The following is a 14512-nucleotide window of genomic DNA, read 5'->3' as shown; positions in this document are numbered from 1 at the left end:
TGTCAGGACCAGCGCAAGGAATTTTCTCTTCCCCTTGCTCTGGTGCTGGAAACCAGTCCTTCTCACCCAGCACTGCTGGTCCAGTATATATTTTTGTACAACAGGAGTGTCATGCAAGGGCCTTTTCAAGACAGCAAGGGACTTGTAAGAAAGGTAGAGCAATTAGCAGTCCCATAGAGAAACTGGCCTTCTAATGCTAGCATGATCTTGTGCCAGCAAATTCCGCCACTGTCCTCACATAGGATGCTAGGTTTGCTCTATAACTGTTGCAGTGCAGCCAGGGATGGGATTGGGCGCTAAACTATGAAACTGAAAAGGTACATTTGAAAATGTGATAATAAAAGAATAGGAAGCAAACAAGGAAGGAATGTAATAATAATAATAATAATAATAATAATAATAATAATAATAATTTTATAACCCATCCTTAAGTATAAGGTCCCAGAGAGAATTTAAAATATACATCCCCGGTAGCAAAGGTCAGGGTATTGTACAGTAGAGAGGGAATTCCATAAAGCTGCCACAGAGAATACCCTCTCAAGACCACCACCTTCTGAGCCTCTGAGGGTGGGCCCCCTCTGCTAATCTTAATACTTGAGAGGGTCTGTGGGAAAGGAGGTGGTCTTTAGGCAGGGCTTTTTTTCCAGGGGGAACTCACTGAAACTCAGTTCCGGTAGCTCTCAGGTGGTGCATTTTGGAGAAGTTGAAGTTTCTAAGATACCTCAAGGGCAGCCCCAGTTAGAGCACATTGACTCATCTAATCTGGAAGTTCCCAGAGCTTGGAGTACAGTGGCTGGAGCTGGTGAACGAGCCAGAGCTTGAAAAAGGCACTCCTAGTCACTGAGGCCACATGAGCCTCTAGTGATAATAATAATAATAATAATAATAATAATAATAATAATAATAATAAATTTTATTTATATCCCGCCCTCCCCAGCCGAAGCTGGGCTCAGGGCGGCTAACAACAATCAAAATAATCCAACATTCTAAAAACATTCATTATAAAATTAATTAAAATCAAATTAAAATCAAATTGATGGCAACCATTAAGCAAAATTCTGTGCAGATTGCCAGAGGAGGGGGTCAGGCTGCGCCCTGACCAAAGGCCTGGTGGAACAGCTCTGTCTTGCAGGCCCTGCGGAAAGATGTCAGGTCCCGCAGGGCCCTAGTCTCTTGTGACAGAGCGTTCCACCAGATTGGAGCCACGGCCGAGAAAGCCCTGGCTCTAGTTGAGGCCAGCCTAACCTCTCTGTGGCCTGGGATCTTCTGGATGTTTTTATTTGCAGACCGTAAATTTCTCTGTGGGACATACCAGGAGAGGCGGTCCCGTAGGTACGAGGGTCCTAGACCGTATAGGGCTTTAAAGGTTAAAACCAGCACCTTAAACCTGATCCTGTACTCCACCGGGAGCCAGTGCAGCTGGTATAGTACCGGATGAATATGATCTCGCAGCGAAGACCCCATAAGGAGTCTCGCCGCGGCATTCTGCACCCGCTGGAGTTTCTGGGTCAGTCTCAAGGGCAGCCCCACGTAGAGCGAGTTACAATAATCCATTCTGGAGGTGACCATCGCGTGCATCACAGTGGCTAGGTCAGGGCGAGAGAGATAAGGAGCCAACTGCTTAGCTTGGCGGAGATGAAAAAATGCCGCCTTTGTTATAGCTGTAATCTGCGCCTCCATAGAGAGGGAGGTATCGAAGATTACACCCAAACTCTTAACGGACGATGCTGGCACTAATTGCACCCCTGCAAGAGATGGGAGTTGCCCCCTCAATCCCATATCGCTCCGTCCCAGCCAGAGGACCTCTGTCTTCGAAGGATTTAACTTCAACCGGCTCCCACGTAACCATCCAGCCACAGCTTCCTGACATCTGGTCAGTGTGTCTGGGGCCGAGTCAGGATGGCCGTCCATCAACAGACAGAGTTGGGTGTCATCGGCATACTGATGGCAACCCAGCCCAAAACTCCGGACAAGCTGGGCGAGGGGGCGCATAAAGATGTTAAAAAGCATCGGGGAGAGAATCGCACCCCGAGGCACTCCACACACCAAGGAGTGGCGCGATGACAATTCCCCCCTCAAGCGCCACCCTCTGTCCCCGACCAGAGAGAAACGAGCGCAGCCATTGAAGGACTGTGCCCTGGATCCCCACGTCGGCAAGGCGGTGGTCCAGGAGTTCGTGATCGACCATGTTGAAGGCTGCTGACAGGTCTAGAAGAATCAGCAGCCCCGACCCGCCTTGATCCAGCTGCCTGCGGAGATCATCTGTTAGGGCAACCAGAGCCGTCTCGGTCCCATGACCAGCGCGGAAGCCGGACTGGAATGGATCGAGAGCCAATGTTTCAGCCAGAAACCTACCAAGCTGTTCAGCAACCGCTCTCTCAATCACCTTACCCAGGAATGGAAGATTCGAAACCGGGCGGTAATTGGATAGATCTAAGGGATCTAATGATGTTTTCTTTAAGAGCGGACGCACCACTGTCTCCTTCAGTTCCCCTGGGAATATCCCGGTGCCAAGGGACAAATTGATGATATCACCCAGGGGGGCCTGCACCTCGTCTGGACAGGCTCTAATCAGCCAAGACGGGCACGGGTCAAGAGGACAGGTGGTGGGCTTTCCAGCTCGGAGGAGTCTGTCCACATCGGCTGGGGATATCCGGTCAAAGAGGTCCAATACTGGACCTGAGGACAGTTGAGGGGCCTCCAGTTCCTTTATTGTATCCAAATTGGCAGGGAGGTCATGGCGGAGCAATAGGACCTTCTCCGCAAAAAAGCTCGCAAATGCCTCACAGCTGTGTGTCAAATTGTCATTTAAATTTGGCTGTCCTTCAAGGGACGTTAAAGACCTAATTATATTAAATAATTGCACCGGGCGAGATCTAGCGGAGGCAATGGAGGCCGAGAAGTAGGACTTCTTAGCGGCCTTCACTGCCATCTCGTAGTTTTTCATAAAAACCCTATAAGATGTTCTTGAGGCTCCGTCACGGGCACCCCGCCATACTCGCTCTAGCCGTCTGAGGTCCCGCTTCATTTTCTGAAGCTCCTCGGTAAACCAGGGAGCCCGGTTTCTGTGGTGTCGCAGAGGGTGCCTAGGTGCGATCTCATCGATGGCTGCTAGGAGCTGGATATTCCAGCCCTCAACAAGCTCAGTCAATGAGTCGCCAGGGGGAGCAAGGTCCCGCAATGCCTGACGGAATCTATCAGCGTCCATCAGCCTCTGCGGGCGAGCCCAAATTGGCTCGCCACCTAAGCAGGGTGGGGGTGGAAAATCAATCCTGGCTTTCAGAGTGTTGAATCCAGGAGCATACCAAGCTGCAAACCTGCTCCTTCCAAGGGAATGCAATCTCTTCCAGAACAGGCCATTTCCCCACCTCCTGGATGTGAAAACTCCGGACACACAACACCTCTGCCTTTTGGGGATTCAGCTTCAATTTATTAGCACACATCCAGCCCATAACTGCCTCCAAGCACCAGTGTAGCATCTCAATTGCCTCTCTGGAGTCAGATGTTTTCTTATGTTCTTTTAAAATAAATTTTTAAAGAAGAAACTGTTTGGTTTGTGTGCCTTTCCGGGGGGGAAAGCTAATTCCTAGCCTTACACTTGGTTACGCTCTACCGTAGAATTTCTGTCTGCAAGTCTGTAGATACAACTTGTGGAGTGGGGATAACCAGCAATAACGGGGCACAGCCTTCTCCCTGGGTTGTGGCTCTGGGTTCCCCGGAACAGAGGGAGTGGTGGCAGCCTTACCGGTTCTATTTTGTTCTGTTCCTGTAAAACGTAAACCCGCCTGCCAGCCCTGCTCAAGAAACCTGGTCGGGCCGGAGAGCAAAGACAGGTGAGGGAGGGGCGAGCGGCTGGGGGCAAGTTTACCACATGGTTTACCAGAGTCAGATGAAACAGAGAGCTAGAGCTAGGTGTCACTTGCATATTGTTGATGCCAAATCTCCTGAGGACAGCTCCCAGTGGCTTCATATAGGTGTTAAATAGTATGGGGGACAAGATGGAACCCTGCGGGACACCACAGGACAGCTCCCATGGTGCCAAACCATAGCCTCCCATAAGTACTTTGTGGAAACAGCCCTCAAGATAAGAATAGAACCACTGAAGCATAATGCCCCGGGCATCAACCTCCCACAGGGCCTCCAGAAGGATGCTGTGGTCAACAGCATCAAAGGCTGTTGAGAGATCAAGGATATTAAGTAGGATCACACTCTTCCTTCCTTTCTCCTGACAAATGTTACCAGCTAGCCTGTACAAGGCAGTTTCACTGTCATGGTCAGGCCTGAAGCCAGAACGGAATGGATCCAAGTAATCAGTTTCCTCCAAGCATGCTCAAAGCTCACCTTCTTGAGCACCTTGCCCCAAAAGAGGATGTTCACACCTGGGTAATAGTATTAAATAAGTATCTTAACAATTTCTGAACATTACAGAAGAAATACCTACAATGCCTGTCTATTTTAGTTTGCTATCCACATATTAAAAAAAAGGCATGTAGATTATGATAACCATATGCAAATAGGTTCTGCAAATTAGTTCTGCTGCATGAACATGATACATTTTGGGTGCAGCTCACGGTACCAAATACCAGTAAGTTAACTGCTGTACTATAATTGACATTCTTTTCTTGCTAGGATACACCCCCCCCCCACCATGGGAGAAGGAAGAACTAAAGGCAAGAAGTAGTAGTTCTGGAAATTATGGAACTAAATAGGTTGGGGGGGTATTGGGGGGAAAGCTTCAGTTTCCAAAGCACATTCACAGAAGCAGAATTTAAAATTAGATTTTTGCAAAGCGAAAAGCTTTATGGTTGTGGCCCAATTTTCCTAAATACTGGACCAGAATAGAATGATCCAGCCTTCTATAACACAAAAACAATAAGTAAGATTACTGGGATGTATTTATTCATATGTATATACACATACTCAGCAAGGGGCACGTACCATTATCCATCCCCCAGCAGCCATAGCCAAGCACTCAAAAAATCCACCTTCCTTCCATCTCTCTGACAGTGCTCAATTAATGAGTTCCGATATAATGCTAAACCATGATTTAGCATTACAAGAACAAACCTGTGTGAGCTCTGTTGCTCCCATACCTCTCCCCTGGTAGCCTGCAAGGAGAAGACTGGAAGCTCCTGCTTACATTTTTGATTACAGGCAGTTTAGTGTCTTGTCCACTTGCTTCAACTTACATGTGATCTCTTTGGTTATTATTGAATTATTTCACTGCAGGCCAGTTATGTGTTTATGGAATACAGAGCTAGCCAAACCATAAGGTATTTGGTCACTAGGAAATTATAAAGGGGTGTATGTGCTATTCATGTAGCAACTTTAGCATTACACAGAGCTATAGGGATAGGAGGGAATGTGAGTGACCTGGCTGTTTCCTGCATTACATTTGAAATCAGAACTCGGATATCTCTCCCACAGATAGATGTGTCAGAGTTATAGGCATCTGGGTGTTACACATTTCACAATGAGTGAGATGCATTCGGTCCTACTTTAGATATAATGGGAAAGATTGGGGGAAAAGAGAGACACTGCCACTTTCTGTCCCTGCACCAGTGTAACAGCTGTAACAATTTTAACCTTCACATTCCTAATATAATTTTTTTGAGTGACACCGTGATAATTGTTAACTACCCTGAGATTAGTAGAAGTCTGTAAAATTTTACACTGATTTTTCTTTTGGGGGGGAGGGGTGTTAGGATGGCCTCACATATTCCTTGAATGTGTCAAAGCCTGCTGTTTTTTTTCTGCCTTGGATCCAATGGTGCATTTCCATGAGAGGAAATGTCTTTTTGTGTGTGGAAGGGTTGCTTCTAACATAGAAAAATAAATGTTTCCATTCCAGATAAGTTCTTTCATTTGCGCAATTCTTTGTGCAAAACTCTCTTTGCCTCTTAGGACCTTTCAAAAGCCCACTTGTTTTTAGCTCCCATATTTACTACGTCTCTTATAGAAATAATCTGACACTGCAGGGCAAGAGGCCTCCCTCTGGATAACCCAACAGTTCACGGAACAGAGCTCACAGTTTCCTTCCACACACAGGTTTTTGTATCCAAACCCCCATTTATATTTTTTCTAGGCTTTTTGTCACATACATAATCAAAACAGGGAATAGTAGAAATTTCCAATTATTTTCATTACTATAAAATGCTCCCATGCATGTCCACACAGCAACACATGGGGGGTGGGGGCAGACTTTGGTGTATTAAAGTGTAGCAAATCCACTTAAATACAGTTGTGAAATACAGTTGTGAAAGTATCTCCTCAATTATAAATGTACCACTGCTAATTTGATATATGGTTGAACAGGCATCACACACCCTGCCTATGATGAAATACATGGCAATTTTACTTAGAAATATTTTACACTCAGGTCTGTTATTAAGATGAGCACTGTTTGTACAAGGTCACTGCAAACACAAGATGTATCAACTGAGTCAAATATCCACTATAACATAAATGTTTTTATGAGCAGCAGGTGTATTCCTGCAAAAAACTATAAAGCTATTAACTGCTCAGTAAGGAATACATAATAATAGGTTGTTAACTCAACTGCTCTGACAAGAGCAGGGAGAAAGGACACTTTAAAATCATTAGTAAGGCCTGCAGAAAATGAAGATAGTCTACACACTATGATTTTGAGGCAAGGATGGTTTTGAGTCAAAAAGATAAATGGCTTGGATTCTAAGAGAAGTTCACGGAAGGTAAGTTTTCTGAACTTTCCTCAACAGCTTTGCCCCGCCCCCCCTGAAAAGCCTCAATGGAGGATTGGGGCCCTCCTGAATAATGTGGGGTGGAGAAGGTAAATTTCATTCCATGAACTTCCTTACATTAACATAGATTAGAATAGAAACCCGTGCCCTGCAATGTCCCCTCTTTCCTCCAAGAACAACATTGTTCTTTTTATTTTAAAAGACACACTGGAAGAGATATTTGTGATGTTTAGGAAAGTTTTTAATATTTATTCTAATTTCATTTTCTCCTAAAAAGGGAACATTGCATAAGGGAAAAATAAAAATAATAAAAATAACACTCTTAAACTGGAGGCAAACAGTTTTCATAGAGATTAATGTGTATAACAGGGGCAACATTACCCTTGCTGTACACAAATATTAATTTAGTCCTATTGGTTAAATAGCTATTTCAGGAATTTGAAGCAATACAAATATATCCAAACTGGTTTGTTGGAGACATTGGTGGGATGGGGGAGGGAAGAGATCCACTTCTGTGGGGGGAGGGGAACCCTACCGAAAGTATTCAGCCTTAGTTAGAACTAAGAGAATTATACCAGACTTGGTCCTCATGACCCTCCAGTGTGCATCTGCCTTAAGAAAATATTCAGAGCATGTTCTGTTCTGGTCTAAGCAGTCATTACATGGCTGGTTTTGTTGTAGAAAGGTCAGCATTTTAACATAGCATTGGATATCAATCAGGCACTTCTAAAGATCAGCAATTCTGATAATCATTTTCACTGTTATTTTCTGTTGGGATATAATCTGCAAATGATAATTTGCTTGCAGGCATAATATTAACATTTTTTTAATGGGTACTATGGACTTATCCCAAAGGATGCTTGGTTTAGTAAAGTGTAGTTGCAATTTGTGGTTGTGCACAAAGGTCATAACACAAAACTGTGCAGGGATAGTGTACATCAAACTCCATTCACATAAGGGGTGTTTTTTCTAATTAATTTCATCATCAGGGAATAACCTGTTCTGTGCACTAACATGTGGTAGCATAAACATTAATAATCTGCTATTATCTTTACCAGAATGTCAACCATGGTGTTTGGCATATACTATCTCAACAGCATACCATCTAACTTACATCTTAGCAGTTTGCATACAAAAAGACACTATGAAAGCAGGTTACACATATTTATTAGTGTTCATAACCATCACCATCAAGCTTCTGAAATGTCATTAACTTGTTTACTATTGTCCAGAATTAATAGGCATTAAAAACAAGTCATGTTAATTATGCTTATTAAGGCAAAAAGATGCATATTAAAGTAATGCTCTGATCATATTAGTACTTTGATCCTGGCAGGCTGTTATTTCTTTTTCCAGCGCTTCTTTCAATGACCTTTTGTCTGCGATGGAAGTACTCATGTGAAAATTTCACCAAACATTTAGATCACACATGAGCAAACTGCTACACTGTGCCTGAGTAGCCAACCGCAGCACAAACTGATGGCAAAATATGTCTACAGCCACTTCACTGTGTCCAAAATTCAGTTTGACAAGGTACTGGGACAACAGTAGGCAAAGCAGCCACATAAATGAGCTCTAGCTCATTCAAACAAGGTGACAAGAAATCTATCTATAAAACTGCAGGCTATACTGTATGTTCATCTACAAAAAAGGGTCAATGTTAAAAACACGATGCTTTGAGGGTTTTATTTCATTTAAGTCAAGACCTACTTTCTCATAGTACTTGATCTCGTAGTCCAGAATGGCTCCATTAGGAAAATCAGGGTCTTGCCATGAGAGGGCAATGCTGTTTTGGGAAGCCCAGTCCTTCCTGACCATACCTATCAAGGAGGGTGCTGAAAAGGAAAAGGATAACTATGGGTTAAAGACAATGCAACATATGTAGACTATCACAAGGAGGTAACTTTGGGATGGTGTCCAAAGGACATGGCCAGCAGATCACACTGGAGTTTTCAAGAGACTGGGTGGAACATGGAGAAGATAGTGCAGAATAACACATTAAGAAGTTAATTGTTCAAACGGGATTCACTCCAGAAACAGACGTGTGATCCAACAAGTTTCTGTACTACTGTATTCTACTGCCCAGAGAAAGTTTATCATCACAATTTAAATTAATAGACACCATTCCTTTTGGAACTTGGTCAAATGTTGAAGTAAATATCATCTGTTCATACTTTATACTCATTATCGATATGACTAAGGGCATATAAAAAGTAGCATGACTTATAGGAGATGTGAAAAAGTTTCCTAAGACTTCTGACCCAGGTCTGGAAGCTGCAGCTGGTACAGAACAGAATCCTGTGGCATATCTGCTCTGTGGGGCAGCCTTCTGGAAGCACATTACACAGATACTAGAACAATTGCACAGACTGCCTACGTGCTGCTGAGCCAAGTTCAAGAATTCTGTATTTTCATATGAGATCCTACAAAACTTAGGACCTAGACAGTTGACAGAGCATGTGTTACAATATAGACCTACCCCACATTCTACCTTTGTGTAGGCACCAGGTGTTGCTAGAGATTGTACAATAACAGTGAATGAGAACTCATTGGGTGCAGTATTCTACTACCTTGATATTGGCTATTTTGTCCTTGCTTAGCAGCAGCTTGTAAATCTAAAAGTTACTAGCCAGCAGCACCTCTGTGTTCCTATATACTCAGACAATATTACCAGACCTAAAAGCATAATCACAAGCTTATTCCCATGCTTATCCTACAACAAGTTACTACATAATACAATTTACAGGTGTTTTATGCTGTTTGCAAAGAATAAAGAGTTCATTGTCTATGCGAAAGAATAAAAGGACATGTATTCAAAATAAAAATGCCAGCATTTAGAAATTAGTGGAAGAAATTAGGACACAATGATACTGACCTCAAGTCACCGCTATTCAACAAAAAGGTTTCAAGGGAAGGCTCTATTCAATTCAGATTTAATGTATCTCTTGATTTCTTTCCCTCTACATGTGCTGAACTAGCATAAGCATAGCATATCTAGCATGATTTTACTGTATATGTTGTTGTGATTTAATTACTCTGTCTTATTTTGCATCCATTTGGGATCTACACAGAAACATCACACCCCCATGGCTACCCAATAGCTCCCCTGTTTGCAGTTTTATTTGCTTGCTTGCTTGCTTGCTTGCTTGCTGCTGTATGTATGTATGTATGTATGTATGTATGTATGATGTATGTATGTCTGTTTCTCTATATATCTGTCAAGTGAGGATGCTACTTTGTTCCCTTGATGAAGTGGGCACTTGCTTATGCCCCAATAAATCTATTAATCTTTAAGGCGCCACAAGACTCTTTGGTTTTTTTGCTGCAACAGACTAACACGACTACCCCTCTGGAATTTGTTACCTTGCTATAGCCATCTGCCAACACACAGTTCTCCAATTACTTTTGAGAATGCCATCTGGAATTGTCAAAGGCCTTGCCAAAGTCACATTATATGCACTGCATTCCCTTTATCCATCAAACCAATTATTCTGTCAAGGAGGGGAATGAGATATGGTTAGTGATTTTTCCTGCTCCGCCTGCCTCAAGTGGTGGGAAGTTCAGAGCTGTCTTTTAAGTAGAAAAAACAGTGGAAAGAAACCTATGGTGTCTATATCTGATCCTTTACAACATACAGGTTGGACAGGCATGGTCATCACACACAGAAAACAGTGAACTATCCTACCCAATTAACATTCACACAGCCATCACCAATCCCACCCACAGTACAAGAAAATCTAGCTAACTCCCAAAACTCTGACACTGAATTCCTTTGCTCCACCCTACAAATGGCCAACAGGCCACTTAAAATATTTTTAATTATAGGTCTATCAGAGTGCCTTTAAATAATTTTTTTAAAACCTGCAATGTTTTCTCCTTTTTCATTATACATAAATCCAAATCCACCATCCATTCCATGATGCTATAAGAATTTCCCCAAGCAATACAGCTAAAATATATAGACATGCAAACAAAGGACTCAGATTGTTCTTAGCATAATTGAAAACTTTCACTAAATACTCAGTTCACTCCCCAAACCTGAACCCATCAAATCCAGGATGATTTTACAGCACAGCCTATGTATGCTTATTCAAAAGTAAAACCTACTTTGTTCCATGGCACTTACTCTAGGTCAGAGAAGATAAGTTGTCAGTCAGTGTAGAAAACACTGAGTTGAATTGACCAATGATCTAACTTAGTATAAGGCAACTTTCTATGTATCTGTATCGCAAAATACAATATATTTAAAGAAGCAATACTTAGCAACTCTAGACCCCTTTGGTCCAATGAGCTAGTACAGCTAACCCTCCTGGACCCATCTGATACTTCACCCATACCTTTTCACTGTTCCTATTCCTCAAATGTTGATATCTCTTAGGGCTTCTTTACTATTAGATCCATCAAGCTTCCTTCATTCTGTCCTATTTATTGAGCAAAACTATGTCCACCGTGGCAATGCCAGGAATACACATCTGCAGCAAAACTGTTCTCCCTATGAAGTGCCACTGAAGGTTTGCAGTCCTTGATGTGACCTCAGTCCTGCTTTACAGGAACTTGAAGACCCCTGACTGTTTTGGTTTGAAACTGCATTTTTTTTAATACTGACCTTTTCAGTTGTTCTCTTATAGGGATGGGGGTAATTGATGAAGTCAATATCAGGGACTGTTTTTCATACACAAAACATTTTCTCTTGCCTGTTTTTTTTCTGGAAAGATCACTTGTGGAATTCACTGCAGACAAAGACCCAACTATGCAACGCACCAGAAACCTTCCAAAAATGAACTGAATCACCCAGCCACAATCAGGATCTAATGGCAGATCAAACATGCACTGTTCACCAGAAAAAGGACATCCAAGTTGATACTCAGTCTTATGGAAAGCAAGTGTGGAGTCAGCCAATCATGATTTACCATGGCAATACCATCAAATACAGCTTTTCTGTGGCAACTAATCCTCATTCCATTTTCATAATAATGATTGAAAACACTACCCTATAAATCTGGGTTATCATGTTGTAAGTCTTTATACTCTTTATATTCGGGAATGTGGAGCTGGGGCAAAGAGACACAATATGCAAAAAACTATGTTGTCACACCATGTTTTCAGACTTTACAGCAAGGAAGGTTATTTTTGATGGCATCTCTATAGCAAGTGTTACGTATCCTGTACTGTAATACGTTGGTAATCATTGCAGGATGATTTGAGACAAAAGTGAGTTTTCTGAAGAGATTCCAAAGTGGTATGGTCATTTTTCTACCATAGTTTTGGCAAGTCAGGTTTTTTATGTCACCATGCAGTAAGAAAAATGTTAAACTGAAATCCTTGATGTTTTGTATGTTATAGCCAGTCACCAAGTTTTAAAAAATGACTTCATTCCCAGGTAGGAAGTTCCTGATTATTTATTTCCTGGCTTCTACGATCCTTTTTCTAAACCGTAACACTAAAAGACTTTATTTCTGGTCCAACACTATAATTTTTAACATATCCATTGGTCAAAAAAAATAACACCGCATTTGATAGGAATCAGGCTGAAAATATAATATAAGAAGTGCTTCTTCTAGTCTAGTGATTGTGCACCTTACACATGGTACAATAATGACCTATTTCTATTTTCAGATGATCATCTCAAAACCAATGATAACAACTGAAAGGTACATAAGTAAACTGCACAGAAAAGAGAGGAGGCAGGAGGGCAGGGGGACAACTTGTTTCCTTGGTAAGAGCATATGGTCAGGTGAAGAAGAAAGGTAAATTGTTGGCAGAAATAAATATTACCAAACACTGTTAATTATAAAATGTGTTACACAACTTTGTGCACTCTAACTTTGCAATTGAGGTTTTCAGCAGAAATGTGTACTTTCAGTGCTGCCAGAAAATACTATTATTCTTATAAGAAATGCCTCAACCTTTATTTCTATAACTGGATTACAATGGCTATGAAGTTTGACAGTAAGTATAACGTTATCTCATATATAGCAATAAATAGAGTCTAAGGTCATTCACAGACTAGACTTGAGAAAAATGCTATTTCAATTCACTGCTGCAAAACTATTTATTTCATTTGTTATTTTTATAAAGTCTGCAAGGAAGAGTAATAGAAAGACAGAAAAAGAAAACCATTATATTCTTAGCAACGGGACACAAAATACTGGAACACAGTGATACACATGCTGACAATCTGTTCCAGGCACAGAAGCTCCAGTGCATGCATGGAGCGCCTCTGCTTGAAATGTTTTTCTATTCATTTCAATGGAATTGCGTTCCACAGAGAAATGAATGGGCCTTACTGTCAGGGCTGGGTGATGAGGAGTTGTGGAAGGTGCCAGCTGGAGAGCCCCCTAGGAAAGCCACAGAGGAGGAAGGCTCAGAGCCAGGGGAGTTGGTGGTGGGACACTGAGGACAGGTCAGAGGATGAAGAAGTGGTAGAATGGTTGAATGCTGAAGAAGCAACAGTTGTTCGCCCCATCCCTGCCACTGACCCCCTTCCTTGCCCTCTCCCTTCTTCCCCCCTTTTACCTTCACTGTCTTAAACCTCCTGCTCACGAGACACTGTGTCTCCAGACACCACACTGCCTAGAGTGGCCTCTGGAAGGTCACTCCAGGCCTCGCTACGTCAGGAGATGCCGCCAGTCTAGAGTGGCATCTGGGAAAACTGGGGCATCCCAGATTGGGATCAGAAGCTGCGGAGCTTCTGTAAATTCAAGATGTCCTAATTAAATTGAGACACTGGAGGGGTCTGAGATGAACCAGAGGCAGGAAGCAATTCAGACTCTGGACATGAAGTTGGGAAGGAGGGGCTAGAGGTGGCAGAAGAATCCATGGAGCTTGCCTCCTACTGTAGCAAGCCCCGTCTCCAAGGTCTTGAAGAGCCTTGCTAGCAGCAGAACAAAGGGCACAGATAGTTCCTCCCAGGTGCAGCTTAAGGCTGCTTGGGAGATATTAGGCTGGGGAGAAGACTGAGGGGGAAGTAGGAAGCACAGGTCACCAGTCCTTTTTTAAAAATAATTTTGATTAGTTTTCAATTACAGTCCAATAAAACCTCATTATACCAATTTATAATACAATTATTAATACCAATCGTTCAAATACCGAATTATATAACACAAATAGTCAGTCCTGGTAACTGTGTTATTGGAGGCCAGTCTTACATGGAGATTTCTCTGCTTATATACTGCTTTCTTGAATAAATAATTAACTTTACTGCTCGTCTCTGAGTCTCCATGCTGACCTGCAGCTGAACCAGCACTGACACTTACATGTGAATATATACAAATCTCTGGATCAACAAGCCAAAGAATCCATACTACTGGATTTAATTGAATGCATATTTCATCCTAGGATAAATCATTAAGGTGTTCATTTATTTTAATAATAATAATAATAATAATAATAATAATAATAATAATAAATAGGCTTTTTAACTGGATTTTAAATCCTGCCTGTAAATTATTTCATGTTACCTCTATGCTAGGAAGCTGTTTCTAGACATTGTTTGTTTGTTTTTAATTATTATTGCATATTATGTTTTTAATATTTTGTTGTAAGGGGACTTTTATTTATGCACAGCTATATAAATTTATTATTACACATAATTACATAATTTGGACATATTCATACAAAACACCATGCAGTTCATTAAAAATATACAGAGGAACACTGCCCCCCAACTGATAAAACGTGTTCTCCCTAGCAGAGAGCACGTGTTGCGGTGGGGGATACAAGCCACCCCACTGTTGCTGGGTGGATTTGCGGAGTGACCCAGGCAGTGAATTGGTTAATTGGGTCACTGGGGA

General features: G+C 42.1%; 1 protein-coding gene across 7 annotated transcripts in view; it reads right to left on the bottom strand.

The window, feature by feature from the left end:
* EPHA6 (EPH receptor A6) overlaps positions 1 to 14512 on the bottom strand; it is a 394139-nt gene that overhangs the window by 104654 nt on the left and 274973 nt on the right. For all 7 annotated transcript variants that reach the window (XM_053386366.1, XM_053386368.1, XM_053386363.1 and 4 more), the window contains one exon: positions 8430 to 8554. In XM_053386366.1, the coding sequence (XP_053242341.1) occupies positions 8430 to 8554 (125 nt within the window). The remainder of the gene's footprint in view (positions 1 to 8429; positions 8555 to 14512) is intronic.

Source organism: Podarcis raffonei, chromosome 4, assembly GCF_027172205.1.
Source record: "Podarcis raffonei isolate rPodRaf1 chromosome 4, rPodRaf1.pri, whole genome shotgun sequence".
Classification (NCBI taxonomy): domain Eukaryota; kingdom Metazoa; phylum Chordata; class Lepidosauria; order Squamata; family Lacertidae; genus Podarcis; species Podarcis raffonei.
This window is presented reverse-complemented; position numbering and strand designations above follow the sequence as displayed.